A 15812-nucleotide genomic window follows, 5' to 3' on the forward strand; every position below is an offset into this window, starting at 1 on the left:
GGTTTCCTTCGTGAGGAAAAGGGCTCTGTGGAAGAGGGCATGGAGTTACTTCTGTAACCAGAAAGCCACCGCACGTGCCTGTGCACGTGTACAGGAGCATGCGTGCGCGCACAGAAGTCTCCAGGAAGCCACACGCCCAGTTGTTCATGCTGGCTGCCCTAGAAGTGTGATGTGGGGTGACTGACTGTGCAAACTTCTGCTTTGTTTGAAAGTTGCTGCTCACAAAACAAGTCTAAAAGAACGTGACAGAATATTCCACTTCTAGACATGACTACATGGTGTGGTGTAACTGAATCACTATCATCTTAACGTGCAGAGCGTCTGTGTGAAGGCAGCAGACTGTTTCCCTGGGAGCAAACCCGGTCTTTAACACAGGGACACAAGCGCCCGCAGGGCTGCTTTCCAACTCAGCACAGCATACGAGGGGCTGGCGGGGGCTCCTCAGCAGAATCTTAGATTTAGAAGAAGATGCTCCAGTCAGATTCGAACATGGACACTCACAGGCTGGGTGAAGACCTTCGTGCTGTGAGGGCCGGGCCGTGACCACACAGCAGTCGGAGAGAAACTGCACACCAGGGACACTGCCCTTGAAAAGAGGGTGATTTACTTGCTTCTAAAACTGACAGGCTACACTCTTCCTCTGCAGGTGGAGGTGTGGGGCAGGGGCAGCTGCTTCTCACTGGTCTCTGAAGTTGGCCTTTCTCTTTTCCACAAACGCGGCCATCCCTTCTCTCCGGTCATCCTGGTAGGAAAAAGGAGAGAAACAAGTGGATGCCCAGTTTCCTCACAGAGCCCGATGCCAGTGCTGCCCGGGTCTCCCTGGCCCTGCCTCACTCCTCATGCTCACAGGGGCCCAGGGGGCTGCAGAGGGGACTCTGTGGCAGGAATACCTGCCCAATCAGGGCTGGGCCAGGGCACGGGGACTTCTACTGCCTCTCTACCAGGCTGGGTGATGGTCATTCAGGAACCACCGTGTATGTCAAATCAGCTCACATCTAAAGAGCCTCAGATGTGTGACTGGCCATTCACCAAGTCATCAAATGGACGACGGGTGACCTGTGTCACGGAGCAGGACATGAGAATCAACTCTGCGTCTGTCTTTTCCCATGCTGCGTACATGTGTGTAGATGTCCCCAGGTGCGCGCGCGCGCACACACACACACACACACACACACACACACACATCTGCACCCCTTCCTCAAGTGCCCACGCTACTTTTAATTTTTATTTTACAGAACAATTAAAACACCTAAGTATGACTTTCTTCCAGTGAAAAAGATGAAGTAAAACGGTAATCTTGCTGAGCACAGTGGCTCATGCCTATAATCCCAGCACTTTGGGAGGCCGATGCAGGCAGATCACTTGAGGTCAGGAGTTTGAAACCAGCCTGGCCAACATGGTGAAACCCCATCTCTACGGGCCAGGTGGCGGGCATCTGTAGTCCCAGCTACTCAGGAGGCTGAAGCAGGAGAGTCACTTGAACCCAGGAAGTGGAGGTTGCAGTAAGCTGAGATCACACCACTGCACTCCAGCCTGGGTAACTGAGCAAAATAAAAAATCATAATGGTAATTAGAGGGAATTAGAGGAATTACTGGCAGAAATCTTATAAAATATTGCTCTAAAGCTTCAGCTTATCTTATTAGAATAAATTTGAACCCATTTCAAATAATTGGGATGATATAAAAAAATTACGGGTAAAATGAATTGCATTTTTTACAAAAGTCATTTTTTTGAGACCGGGTATTGCTCTGTTACCCAGTTGGACCCGAATGACCCGCCTCAGCCTCCCAGGAAGCTGGGGCTACGGCTGCACGTTACCCGCCCTGCTGAAGCTGCTGCCGGAGGGTGCCACTCACAGACCTTCACAGCAGGAAAAAACCCCTACCGTTTCCACACTTTCGAACTTCCACATACTCGACTTTTTTGTTAACATTAAGACCCGCTTGGGCCGGGCGCGGTGGCTCAAGCCTGTAATCCCAGCACTTTGGGAGGCTGAGGCGGGTGGATCACGAGGTCGAGAGATCGAGACCATCCTGGTCAACATGGTGAAACCCCATCTCTACTAAAAATACAAAACATTAGCTGGACATGGTGGCACGTGCCTATAATCCCAGCTACTCAGGAGGCTGAGGCAGGAGAATTGCCTGAACCCAGGAGGCGGAGGTTGCGGTGAGCCGAGATCGCGCCATTGCACTCCAGCCTGGGTAACAAGAGCAAAACTCCGTCTCAAAAAAAAAAAAAAAAAAAAAAAAAAGACCCGCTGATAGAACGTATCTGGTCCCACGAAAGGTAAGGCTGACAGTTCTGACAGAAAGAAACGATACTTAATGATAAAATGTAAAAGGAAATTCCTAGCAACTCGTGTGACTAGAATATGCTTGATTTTCCGGTTGAACACTGTTTACTCACAGTTGCAAAGGTCGAATAAAAGAGTTTCTTCTCCAACTTATTTCCTTCTCTTAATGTCATTTCAAAAGCTGGAAAATAAAGTCCTGGAGTTATAAACCGAGGTATTAAATGCAGAACTTTTCCTGCATGGTGACGGGAAGCCCTCTGCACCGACCCACATTCGTGCTTTCAATGTGGCCTGGGAAGCCTGGCCCAGCCGAGACCAGGAAGAAGCAACAGCTCTCCTACGGCCCCCAAACGTCACACCAGGTGGCCCCGGGCCCCAGGAAGGGAGAGGAACCGGATCAAAGATGGGACGACAAACTGTGCCCCTGAGGAGAGGCTCTGAAGCAGCAACAGGACTGCAAGCAGAAAAGGCAGCTGAGGACAAAGTCAGAAAGGACAGCACGGGGGCCCGAGCCGCGCGGAGCTGGCGCCAAGGACGCCTGTGGCTCGGCTCACTCCAGGCCCCTTCTCTGCACAAGGCCTGAGTGCACAAGTGAGGCCAGCGCTGCGGTTCCAGGCCTGGAGCCAGCGTTCTCTCCCAGCGGAGCACGACCTTGCCAAATGCCTTGGGCAACAGCAGCCTCTGTTTTTGAAATGCTCCCCTCACTGTATCCTGCCTCAAGCCAACAGCAAGCCCAGGGATGGCCACTCTCGAGACAAACGTACTCAGGGGGCCTGGGAACCTGCCTAGGGCCACCCACATCTGACCAGACTCAAGCAGCTAACAACTATCTCGTTCCACATGCTGAGAAAAAAAACGGTGACATTAAAACTTGAGCATTTCTGAGGAGGGTGAAGGTCAGATCCACCTCCCTGGCAGAGGGAGAACTAAAGGAATCCAGGCCAAAAATGAACAGCATGGCATTGGGCCGCCTGCGTAGCCACCTGCCAGGTGCAGACAGCCTCCAGCCCCATGTCCCGGCAGGTGAACCGAGCCGCCCTGTGATCAAGACCATTTTACTTTTGGGACCTCTGCTCCCTTCTCAGCCTTTCCCTGCCATGACCTGTGCTGCCCTCGCCTCCCAGGCCTGGCTCCGTTCTTGGGCCCTGGTACAAAGGGGAGCTGGGAACATCTCAGTGGAGTTCCTGAGTGCGTGGCCAGAAACCACAGTTCTACAGACAGCAGAACGGACACTGAGAACCCCAATTCTACCCAGGAGGGCTTCAGGCACACACATTCGCAGCCAGAAAACCTGCCCCTCAGGAATATTCCTCACAGCCACAGAGACCCCTCTAATTTCTCTTCCTGGCAGGATCCCCTACCTGCATTCACTGATTCTTTGGCTATTGCTACTATAATTTTAGAATTGCTGGCAATTCTTTCTGCACACTGGATGGCTTCTTCCACCAGTGTCTCAACAGGAAAAATCTTGCTTACAAGACCTGAAACACAAGAAAGTCAGTGAGTGATGTGCAGAAACAGTACGTGTCTATTCCTTTGCGAGTGAGTGGGCGCTGGGGAACAGCGTGCTGGAGCACCCCGGACTCTGAGCGCCGGGCGAGGGTTCCACACGGGAACACCCCGACCTCTGAGCGCCGGGCAAGGGCGACTTCCACACGGGAGCACCCCGGCCTCCGAGCGCTGGGCGAGGGTTCCACACGGGAACACCCCGACCTCTGAGCGCCGGGCAAGGGCGACTTCCACACGGGAGCACCCCGGCCTCCGAGCGCTGGGCGAGGGTTCCACACGGGAGCACCCCGGTCTCCGAGCGCTGGGCGAGGGTTCCACACGGGAGCACCCCGGCCTCCGAGCGCTGGGCGAGGGTTCCACACGGGAGCGCCAGGCGAGGGTTCCACACGGGAGCACCCTGGCCTCTGAGAGCTGGGCGAGGGTTCCACACGGGAGCACCCCGGTCTCCGAGCGCTGGGCGAGGGCCGCTTCCACACGGGAAATGCCACACGTGCCCTGAGGGGGCTGAGTCCTCCGGCGCTGCGGTTTCTGTGCTCTGAGACTTGCAGGTCAGGCTGTCCACAGCTCCAGCGGTAGAGGCGGCCAGACACAGGGGCCTTGGTCACCCACAGGGCGACCTGCCTGGTGAGGGCCCGGAGATGCCCTCTGGGGACAGAACTGCCGGGCTGTGATTCCGTACCAGGTGCTTATGTGTGGTTCCACTTCTGTACATACAGTTCTTCAAAATGTAAACACAAAAGGCAGGCAGCCTCCCAGGTCCTCAGGACCCAAAAGCTCATGCGACCGCCCTGGGGACACCTGGATGCAGCCCTGAGTTTCCGTGTGGCTCCCACAGGCAGTGCCAACCCGTACCTGCTTGCTTGGCATCCTGGGCTGAGATCCGATCACCGGTGAGGACCATCTCCATCGCCAGCGACTTCCCGACAGCACGGGTGAGTCTCTGGGTGCCACCTGCACCTGCAGGGAGGGGCTGGTCACGGTTGGTACTGCAGCGACTGAATCCAAGAAGACATCACAGCTGCACAGCTGGCAAGTTCCGAGGGGCTTCAGATGGGCCCTGAGGCAAGGCCCACGGGGCAGAGGCTGGGCAGCACGGGACCCCAGGAACTTCAGGCACAGCCCCTTTTCAAGCTAAGGCCCCACATCTGGGGCTCGCCAAACACCCTGACATTGGAGAAAGGTGTGTGGCTCTGTGGTCAACATCTTGGAAACTTACAGGCCTCGCTGACTCCAGGCACTGGTCCCTTGCATCAGCAGCTACTCAAGGGATCAGACCCTGAAGAAATGGGCCAAGCTCATAGCTCAAGGCCTCAGAATCTGCCTGGTCAAACTCAGAGGACAGGAGAGAGCGCCCTGCGTGCAGCTGTTCCCCTCAGGGTCTGAGCTCCTTCTTGGCCGCTCCGCCTGTGCCCACCCCTCCTACCAGGAGGACCCTGGCCCACTCAGACCTCCAGGCCCACCAGGAGGACCCTGGGGGTAGAGGGTGTTGCTCTTTGCCCAGAGCCCAGGCCCTTCCCCCAGGTATGGTAAGGGGTCTGACTCCCTGCTCTGCTGAACTCAGTGAGGCCACATGACCTCCGTGGCCAATGAGACGGCAGTGGGCAGGACCTGAGGCACAGTGGGCAGAGCTCCCAGTGCCACCCAGGGTCACCATGTTCTCTCTCTGCCACAGACATGGGTCACAAGCAAGAACTGCCATGGTTAGAAGCCAGTGTCACCCAGGACCAGCCTCTCCCAACACCATTGTGTGTGGGATCTGGGCACAGCCACAGGAGCCAGACATGGCCCCGGGCCTCCGAGGCCCCCCTCCGAGCTCTGTCACAACCACTCTAGCCTCTGTGGCTGTCTGCAGAGGGACCACCGACCAGACACGGGGGTCTCCATCCAGGGCCTCTGGTCAGATATGAGCTGTGGGCCCTGAGACATAGGCAGGCATTACCGAAAGCATCCATGCCAGAGACAGTGTCACGCCTTACCTGGGATGGTCCCTAGTAAGATCTCCGGCTGTCCAAACTGGGCCTTCTCGCCGGCATAGATGATGTCACACATCATGGCAAGCTCACAGCCCCCGCCAAGCTGCAAAACAACTGGCATCAGGAGAGTCTTGCGAGGGGAACCTGGTCAGAAAATCACTCACTTCTCATCCGGATTTTCCATTTAAAAGAAACGGCGTCAGGGGTTGACAAAGAATAACATAGTGGAACCAAACTAGTTAACTGTTATGATAGGTTAACTACAGATGGTTGATGCTGTTTACCAGAAACTGCAAACATTCTAAAGGGACAGATTAATATTTTCGGCTATGAAGGTCTTACAGGCTCTGCTGTAACGACTCAACTCTGCTGCTGTGGCCCAAATGCAGCCAGAGACAAGGTGCACAGGCGGGTGTGGCTGTGCTGAAAACCCCGTCTGCGGAGCCCTGGCTTAGTAGGAAGGGCCAGTTTATAGATATAGCTTAGGTTGAGGGGCAGAGACCAGCATTTAAACGATACTGAGAAGCCAAAACAAACACTGCTCTTCCGCTGCCCTGGAAGAGAGGCTTGCTGGGGAGAAGCTGCCAGGTGAACAGTTGTGAAAAATAGGGATGCCAGGACATGTCCTCTCTGCATGGTCCCTGGCTCTTCAGCACCACAAGGCAGGAAAGGAGGCAGCTGGCCTGGGAACTGAGGCCTCTCCAAAGCCAACATCTGTCATTTGTGTGTGTGCAGCAGGCCTCCTTCACCTGCGAGAAGACTTTTGGCAGCACCACTCACCGCATAGCCATTGACAGCAGCGATGACTGGCTTCTTGACCTGGGTGACGGAGTCCCAGTGGCTCAAGAACTGGTGGGAGTAACACTCCTGGAAACTCAGGTTCTGCATTTCCTTGATATCAGCTCCAGCTGGGAGTGGAAAGGGGGTTCCAGTTACCAGAGAGCAGAAAGCCCACCTGCCCTGTATCCCCCAGACCAACAAGGAGCTTTGGAGCACACCAGACATGGGCACTGTGGTTGCTGGGCACGGCTGACACCAGGCCACATGGACAGCTGTCAGGATGCTGTGGTGCCAGCCCTAACAGAGGTCATGCAGAAGGGCCCTGGGGCAGGTGGCAGGTACGAGGGAGGCGCCCACAGAAGCTCGGCGTATTCGTCATCACATAAGCCCTCGACATACACAAAGCCTGACTGCCAAGGCCCTGGACCCCTGTAAAGAAGCGATTTTGCTGCACGTGGAGCACTTGTGGCACACACAAAGCTGCTAGTGCAAGCAGTTCCCACGCCCATCTCCACTTTACATTTGAATAAATCCCCAACCGTGTGCCTTTGCCTCACAGAGGTGCAAGTCAAGCCACACGTGCCTCCCACATCAGCCCAGATGCAAAGGCCTCCACTGCTGTGCACACCTGCAAAGGCCTTCTCCCCGCCGGTGAGGACGATGGCCCCCACGGCCGGGTCCTCCTGGAAGGTCTTCAGTGCCTGATTGAGCTCCTTCATCAGCCCATTGCAAAGTGCATTGAGGGCCTTGGGGCGGTTCAGCTGGATCAACCCCACGGTGTTATTCTTCCCCCTTTTTTCTGCGATGATGTACTCAAAGTTAGCACCTAGGGCGAGAAGGCAAAAAGGGGTCATCTGTTCACACAGGTGTCAAACTGAGGAGAGCGGGGGCTGGTCTTGGCCTATCGGGAAACAGTGTAATCATTTCACATTGTGATTATTTCATGATGCTCCCTTCTGGAAGGGATGTGGCCCCATCAGCGGATAGAGTGTGACCCCAAGAGGCCCCCTGAGGGCTCCCTGAGCAGTGCTCAGTGGCTCCAGGTGTAGCTCTCAGCCACATGGATATATGATGGCCTTGGTACCATTCTCTCTGCTTTCACGTGTGTTTCAGCATGTCCTGAAGAAAAATCCCCAGCACAGAGCATAGCCCACAGACACACTCCTTCTCCCAGGAGGCCGTGGTCAGCTGTTCCCAGAACACTGCACTGGAGGCAGCCCTGGACTCTGCTGAGACAAGGCACCAGGAAGCGCCTTCCTTCGACAAATGCCAACAGGTGAGGAGTATAAGCCTCAAACGGGACAGAGTGCCAGCTCCTTGAGGCTGGGACTACCCTGGTACCAAGACCTCTGGTCAACCGGGTGCAGGGTGGGGGCCGTGAAAATCCCAGGTGTTCCCGGTCAACCGGGTGCAGGGTGGGGGCTGTGAAAATCCCGGGTGTTCCCAGTCAACCGGGTGCAGGGTGGGGGCCGTGAAAATCCCAGGTGTTCCCGTGGCTCTAAGATCAGGCACAGCTCCTGTGCAGCAGGCCAGCCTGAAAATGGGAGGCGCAGGCACATCTTGGGCTGGCCCGCTGTACAGGAGCTGCACCTGCTGGGTGGACAGCAAGGTGAGACGGAGACAAAGGACAATGGCGCTCCGGGGTAAGAGGGTGAACCTGAAAAGACAAGAGTCCTGTGTGTTGGGTGCTTGCCTCCATTAGTGGCAAAACAGGGATCACAGTGCCTATCCCGTGGGTTTTTGTTTTTCTGAGATTAAGTCTTGCTCTATTGCCCAGGCTGGAGTGCAGTGGCACAATCTCAGCTCACTGCAACCTCCGCATCCAGGGTTCACGTGATTCTCCTGCCTCAGCCTCCTGAGTAGCTGGAGCCACAGTCAGGCACCACCACCCCTGGCTAATTTTTGTATTTTTAGTAGACATGGGGTTTCACCATTGGCCAAGGTGGTCTCTAAATCCTGACCTCAGGTGATCCACCTGCCTCAGCCTCACAAAGTGCTGGGATTACCAGCTTGAGGCACCGTGCCCCACCTCATCCTGTGGGTTTCTAGGGGTGGCTAGAAGCTCACAGGTGAAGTGTCTGGCAGCCGTGCCTGCCATGCAAGACCCAGGAAAGGGCTGCCGATCACAGGCCAGGGTGCAGAAGTGGACAGCCAAGGACAGCTTGGGGATGAAACCAACTCAGCTTGGCGGTCCACTGGGTTCATGGCGTGGGGGAGGAAGAGGAAGCAAGGGTCACTCTCCAGCCCAACGCATGGGCAAAGATTCCTCCTCATACTAGAGCAGGTGACGGCCACGTGCGAGTGGGGACCCGGGCGAGCTACAAGGGAGGAAGAGAGCAGTGCCCTGTGGCCAGGGAGGAGGTGTCAGCCTTTCCCTTAGGACTCTCTGAGGGGTGGCCCCGGCCAGGAGGCACCCAGCACAAAATGTACCTGCATCTCCTGTTCTCAGGCTGGCCTATGACACAGGACCGAGGCCTGTCTTAGCGAGGAACACTCGGCATTTTCACAATCCCCACCTGTGGCTATTTGACAAGAGATCTTGGCCCTGGGGCAGTACCAGCCAGCGCCCTGCCCCTGGACACAGCTTGGTGAGAGGGACGTCCTGCAGAGCCATACTGGTTTCGGGGTGCGGGCCATGGTCAGGTGGGTGATGTCGGTGGGGTGGGGGCGGGTGTTCCGCCAGGGTCAGGCTGTGAGTGCGAGTCAGGTTGAGGGGGGTGCAGCCCCAGGTGAGAGGGGGTTTTGGGCCCCGGGCCAGGCCTGGGCTTCGGGTTGGGGTCAGGTGGTAGGTGCAGGGTCAAACAGGGGAGTAGGGGGTCAGGCCGGGGGGTGCGGGGTCAGGTGGAAGCGGGGTGCGGGTCGGGGTCAGGTGGGGGTGCGGGGTCAGGTGGAAGCGAGGTGTGGGTCGGGGTCAGGTGGGGGTGCGGGGTCAGGCGGGAGGGGGGTGCGGGTCGGGGTCAGGTGGGGGTGCGGGGTCAGGCAGGAGGGGGGTGCAGGTCGGGGTTAGGCTGGGTGGTGCGGGGTTAGACGGGAGGGGGGTGCGGGTCGGGGTCAGGTGGGGGTGCGGGGTCAGGCGGGAGGGGGGTGCGGGTCGGGATGAGGTGGGGGTGCGGGGTCAGGCGGGAGGGGGGTGCGGGTCGGGATGAGGTGGGGGTGCGGGGTCAGGCGGGAGGGGGGTGCGGGTCGGGATGAGGTGGGGGTGCGGGGTCAGGCGGGAGGGGGGTGCGGGTCGGGGTCAGGTGAGGGTGCGGGGTCAGGCGGGAGGGGGTGCAGGTCGGGGTCAGGTGGGGGTGCGGGGTCAGGCGGGAGGGCGGTGCCGGTCGGGGTCAGGTGGGGGTGCGGGGTCAGGCGGGAGGGGGGTGCGGGTCGGGGTCAGGTGGGGGTGCGGGGTCAGGCGGGAGGGGGGTGCGGGTCGGGGTCAGGTGGAGGTGCGGGGTCAGGCGGGAGGGGGGTGCGGGTCGGGGTCAGGTGGGGGTGCGGGGTCAGGCGGGAGGGCGGTGCCGGTCGGGGTCAGGTGGGGGTGCGGGGTCAGGCAGGAGGGGGGTGCGGGTCGGGGTCAGGTGGGGGTGCGGGGTCAGGCGGGAGGGGGGTGCGGGTCGGGGTCAGGTGGAGGTGCGGGGTCAGGCGGGAGGGGGGTGCGGGTCGGGGTCAGGTGGGGGTGCGGGGTCAGGCGGGAGGGGGTGCAGGTCGGGGTCAGGTGGGGGTGCGGGGTCAGGCGGGAGGGGGTGCAGGTCGGGGTCAGGTGGGGGTGCGGGGTCAGGCGGGAGGGGGTGCGGTCTGAGGTCAGGCCGGGGGGTGCAGGTCGGAGTTGGAGGGGATCCGGGCCGCCGGCTCTCACCGGGCACTCACCCGAGGCGAAGGGACGCCATGCCGAGCAGTGGAGCGAGGGCCTCAGTGGGCCGCGGACGCGGGGCAGCAGGACACGAACGGCGGCCATGGCTCTCTCCACCACGCGCCCCGCCCGGGCGCCGCCCCCGCGCCCCGCCACTCCGGGCTCGCCCCGCCCACAGGCCGGTGCCGCGAGACCAGGCGGCATCGCGAGATCGGCCCGGGCGGAGTGGGCGGGGCGCTCCCCTCCAGGCCCCGCCCCCAGCTCCGCGCGCGCTGCGGGTCCGAGTCTGGGGGCGTCTCGGGGACCCCGTCCCGGCCCAGCCCCCGCCGCCGGGCCCCTCCGCCCAGGCCACCGGGGCTCCGGCCGGCCGCGGGGAGACCGCGCCGCTGCGGGGCATGGCGGCGCCGGCCCGGGTCCGCGTCTGCCGGGGCGCGGGACGGTGGCGGCGGCGTGGCCGTGGGCGCCGCAGTGGGAGGAGCCTCGTTTTCAAGTACAGAGTCAGGACTTGAACAGATTTAAGCAATTAATACAATTTTGGTTCACTAAATTATTTTATTATCACTTTTAAGTATCTAGGCAAGTATCGTCGAGCATCTGTTTCGTGTCCTTGCCGCGATTCTGCAAACGCCAGGGTGGAGATAAAACGTCTACAAATGGAAGGCGAAACTGCGGCCGTGACCGGTGAAGGGTGCAGAAAACGCCCGTCGAAGCAAGGCAAGAATGAAGCAACAAAGCAGAGATTGATAGGAAAATGAGCGCGATTCCAGCACTTCGGAAGGCCGAGGTGGACAGATCACCTGAGGTCAGGAGTTCCAGACCAGCCTGGCCAACGTGGTGAAACCCCCTCTCTACTAAAAATTCAAAAAGTTACTGGGCGTGGTGGGGCACGCCTCTAGTCCCAGCTGCTTGGGAGGCTGAGGCAGGAGAATCGGTTGAATCCGGGAGGCAGAGGTTGCAATGAGCCGAGATCACACCATTACGCTCCAGCCTGGGCAACAGAGCAAGACTTTGTCTCAAAAAAAAAAAAAAAAAAAAAAAAAAAAAAAGTGCTCGCTTTGGCAGCACATATACTAAAATTGGAATGATACAGACATTACATTAGCATGACTCCTGTGCAAGAATGACATGAAAATTAATGAAGTGTTCCATATTAAAAAAAAAAAAAAAGAAGTAACTTCACAGTGTGTGTGCAGCCGAGCTTGGGGGCTAAGAGCCCCATTACAGATCTTTTTGGGGGGTTTAAATACCCTCTAGGAGTTCTCATTGGTTCCTTGGTGTACACACCCTATATAAATGGAGAGGACATTTCCTGTCATAGCTGGTGTTTCCATTTGATTTAATTCTACGGAGTCAGCATGAATTGGCCTTAGGTTCCTGGCCTCCAGAACCTGTTCTCTCCTCACAATGTTCCACAAAATAATTCAGTTCAAACCAAAAATGAACACGCACCAAGATTTTATTTCAAGACTGAGGGCAAAATAAAGACATCTCGTGTAAGCAGAAACAAATCACCAACAAAGCTTTGCTAAAAGATGCTCTGTATTAGTGTAGGTTAAACCTCTGGGACAGATAGGCCCAAAATGAAACAGCTCAAACAAAAAGAGGTTTCTTCTTTCTCTTTCTTCCTCCCTCCCTCCCTTCCTTTTCTTTCTTTCCTCTCCCTCCCTCCCTTTCCTTCTTTTCTGTCTCGATGTCACCCAGGCTGGAGTGCAGTGGTGTGATCTTGGCTTGTTGTAGCTTGCACTCCCGGGTTCAAGTGATTCTCCTGCCTCAGACTTCTGAGTAGCTGGGACTACAGGCATGCACCACCATGCCTGGTTAATATTTGTAGTTCTTCAGTAGAGTTGGGGGTTTTGCCATGTTGGCCAGGCTGTTCTTGAACTCCTGACCTCAAGTGATCTACCGCCTCGGCCTCCCAAAGTGCTGGGACTACAGGAGTGAGCCACCGTGCCTGCCAAGAGGTTTCCTTTCTAACACCAAGAGGTTGGGTGGCTCCTGTCCTCCATCAAGTAATTTAGCAACGAAAGCACAAGCAACAAAGGGGAATTTAAAACTTTTATGTCTGCAAGGACACTACCAAGATAGTGAGAGAACTGAACAGAAATTCTTCCAGTGAAGATAATCCGTGGTCAGCTAAGCTCTGAAACCATACTGATAGAATGTCACACCTGCGGTGCTGGCTGTAATAAAAAGCCCAGCAACCATCAGCATTGTGGGGGACGTGAGCGCGGAACACTGGTGCACTGCCGGCGGGAATGGAAGTGGAGCAGTCGCTGTGCAAAACAGTCTGGGCTTTCCTCAAAAGGTCAAACAGCAACTCCACTCTTCGGTGTACACCCGAGAGAACTGAAGACAAATGTCCACGAAAACTTTCATAAATTTATGATGAATAATGTTGCTATGAATGTTCATAGCAACTTTATTCATAACAGCCAAAAAGTGGGAAAAAGCCAGTTGTCCATCAGCTCATGAATGGGTAAACAAAATGTCATATACCCAAACAATGGATATGTTAGAATGCATTAGACTATACAGTGGACTACCGTTCGGGCGTACAAAGGAAAGCAGCACTGATACGCATTACCAATGGATGAGCCTTGAAAATGCTATGCTCAGTGAAAAAAGCCAGACACAAAGGTGGGTAACCCCCATCGGGGCAGCGAGGAAGGAGAGTTAAGCAGGTCCCAGCAAAATTAGTGCCTGAAGAATACCTTAGTATATAATGTTATTACTCAGTTATTTCCTTTATATAATCCTTTATATATAATCATATATTAGTTTATAGCATTAGTGCCTGAGGAATATCTTACTACTCAGTTATTTCCACATATATATAAAATTATATCTTAGCTCATGGTCGGAGGAATGCCTAGAGCAGACATGGTACAGAACGTGAATTAAGGAATAGGTGGCTTATTGCTGGAGGAATGTGTACAGCAGACACGGTGCAGAGCATGATTTAAGGGAAAAACAGTTATACCAGGACAAAAATCCATGGCCCAGGCGGCAGCATTCAGTATCGTAAAGATACCCGCTGTACGGCAGGCTTGGGGAGAGAGCCACTCCTCCTGAAGAAGGAGTCGTACCTTGTGTCCAGTTCTTGTGGAAGGCTGCCCTCAGACTGGCAATCCCACGAGCGTCCAAGGGCTTAAAACCCCTCCAATATAATCATGCCTTGGTGACTGTGTAACTCGTCAGCTCTCTAGCTACTGTGCTGGCTCAGATCATCCTTCTGTAGAAATCACTGGAAGCTGCCGGCAGGTGGCTGTAGACCCGTCAGCTCTTCAGCTGCTGTGCTGACTCAAAGCATCCGCCTATAGAATTCCTTAGAAGTAGCATGCCCCTAGATAAGAGATACTGCACACTGCACCCTCTTCATTGCGCACAGCCCACCTCCTTGCCTAGGCGACCTGATGGGGGTGGACCCCTTGCCTTGCACAGCCCGCCTCCTTGCCTTGGTGACCTGATGGGGGTGGACCACTTGTTTATTGCTCACGTGATTATCTTGACCCCATCACTGTCCTCAGGATAACCTCACTCACAACCCTGCCCCAAACCTATACCCAATAAATACAGATACTCCTGGACATTGAGGGCCTTGCCTGTCTCCACTCATAGGTGGCGTAGCCCCCCGAGCCCAGCTGTCTTTTCCAGTCCTTTCACGTCTCGTCTCCACTTCTCGAATCCAGCGCCTGAGCACAGCGATAGGGGCCACCTCACAACCCTGTAGAGCTATGACCCTACAAACGCCATGCATCGAGTGATTCCATTTCTATGAAATGTCCAGAACAGGCAATCCATGGAGACAGAAAATGGATTAGTAGTCACTAGGGGCTGGAGGGAGGGGGCAATGGGATGATGCTGCAGGGTATCCCCCTTTTTTAGGACATGAAAATGTCCTAAACTTGATTATGGTGATAGTTGTACAACTCTGTAACTGTACTGAAAACCATTGAATTGGACACTTTAAATGGGAGAAGTCGTACAGCATGATGTCTATATCAATAAAGCTATTTATGAAAATGAACAAGCCGGATTCAGTCACAGCCACATGGGTGGTTGCCACCTTGATCACCGAAGGTGGCATCACCCACGGCTCTCTGCAGCTAAGAGAGATATACCTGTACCAATGGGATGGGACAGAGGCTGTGCCTGTGTGTTCCGGGCGCTGGCTCTGGCTTGGCAGGACCGTCCGGGACCGGCCGTGGTCACAGCCACTCCACTTCAGAGCAAGGGGGGCGGGTGACTAACCCGGCCCCAGGTCAGAGCGGCAGTGGCAGCGGCAGCTGCTGTTTGATTCAGGCCGTGGCACTGCATCTAGGGAACAAATGGATTGTCCCCGCCCGCAGCTCTTGGGGCCCACATCTCCTCTCTGCGCCATGAAGCCAGAGTGTCCCATTTCAGTCATGTCACTTTGCAGTCACCCCCGTTCGCACCAGGCCTCCCGGGTGTGGGGCACAGCCATGCTTACCTCTGGCCTGTGTGGGCTGCGGTGGGGAGGCGTGGCCAGCAAGCTTCCGAGCCAAGCAGTTCCTGCTTTTATGGGATCCTTCTGCTCCACGAGAGGCTCTGGGACCAACCTGAACTAGAATTCAGTTACAATCTTCTGGGTCCCCTTTGGGCTGCGCTCCCTGAAGGAACCAGGAACGCGCTGGCCAGGAGGACATGATGGACCAGGAGGAGGTGACAGAGGCAAGGCCAGACCCTTCCTGTTCCATCTTGCAGAGGCTGTCCTAACATGAGGTGATGCCAGGTGCCTGGGGGACATTAATGCCTGACCGGAGCCCAGACTGGATGGCCTTCCAGCAAAGGCTGGGCCCTGGCCGACTGTAACAGCCCAGGAGCATGAGGACACAGGGGAGTCTCGGGCTGGAGGAGCTGGCTGACAGGATGGCGCCTGACACGGTGCTGAAAACAGAGCGGCAGCCCCCAGAGGCTGAGGAGCCAAAGTAGCCCACCCACCCAGAATGGCGAGGCCCACACCCACGCAGGAGGCCGGAAGCACGGGGTGGCACCCCTCACCGCCTCACCCACAGAACGTTGTGCTCCCGTGTCTGGGCAGTGAGCTGGGGCCTGCGGCCAGAGTAGCAGCCTGATTTCAGAGGGTGCCACTAGGGAGTGGGCCATCCCCTTGGCCATACCTGTGGGAGACCCAGTTCATCTGTGGAATTCAGGACCCCAGAGTATTTGATCTGCCCTCTCAGGACCTCCAGCTGGGGAGCTGGGGCAGGTGGTTGGGTGATCGTGCTGGGCTTCCTAGGGGCACGCCAGGAACCTGAGCCAGCAGCTCTGCTTCAGGCCTTAGAGCAGGGAGTAAGAGAGAGGCCTGCTCAGCAGGACAGGTGACACTAGCAGGGGGGCTGCACCCCCAAACACGTGTCATACGACTATGGGGGAGGGGGCAGCCCTTTTTTCCTGAGG

General features: G+C 56.5%; 1 protein-coding gene, 1 long non-coding RNA gene and 1 other non-coding gene across 3 annotated transcripts; 2 read left to right on the plus strand and 1 right to left on the minus strand.

The window, feature by feature from the left end:
- Positions 1-585: 585 nt before the first annotated feature.
- ECHS1 (enoyl-CoA hydratase, short chain 1) lies at positions 586-10551 on the minus strand. Its single transcript, XM_039465207.2, has 8 exons — positions 10409-10551; positions 7188-7385; positions 6560-6687; positions 5783-5882; positions 4659-4763; positions 3659-3778; positions 2411-2478; positions 586-742 (listed from the first exon to the last, which is right to left on the minus strand). The coding sequence occupies exons 1-8, from the start codon at positions 10494-10496 to the stop codon at positions 677-679; spliced, it is 873 nt and encodes a 290-aa protein (XP_039321141.1). The 5' UTR covers positions 10497-10551; the 3' UTR covers positions 586-676.
- On the plus strand, positions 8834-11450 carry LOC141580673 (uncharacterized). Its single transcript, XR_012512986.1, has 2 exons — positions 8834-9202; positions 10961-11450. It is a non-coding gene; the product is annotated as an uncharacterized LOC141580673 (long non-coding RNA).
- On the plus strand, positions 11438-11546 carry LOC120362625 (U6 spliceosomal RNA). Its single transcript, XR_005578476.1, has one exon. It is a non-coding gene; the product is annotated as a U6 spliceosomal RNA (small nuclear RNA).
- The last annotated feature ends 4266 nt before the right edge of the window (positions 11547-15812 follow it).

The sequence above is a fragment of the Saimiri boliviensis genome, chromosome 12 (genome assembly GCF_048565385.1).
Source record: "Saimiri boliviensis isolate mSaiBol1 chromosome 12, mSaiBol1.pri, whole genome shotgun sequence".
In the NCBI taxonomy this organism is placed as follows: domain Eukaryota; kingdom Metazoa; phylum Chordata; class Mammalia; order Primates; family Cebidae; genus Saimiri; species Saimiri boliviensis.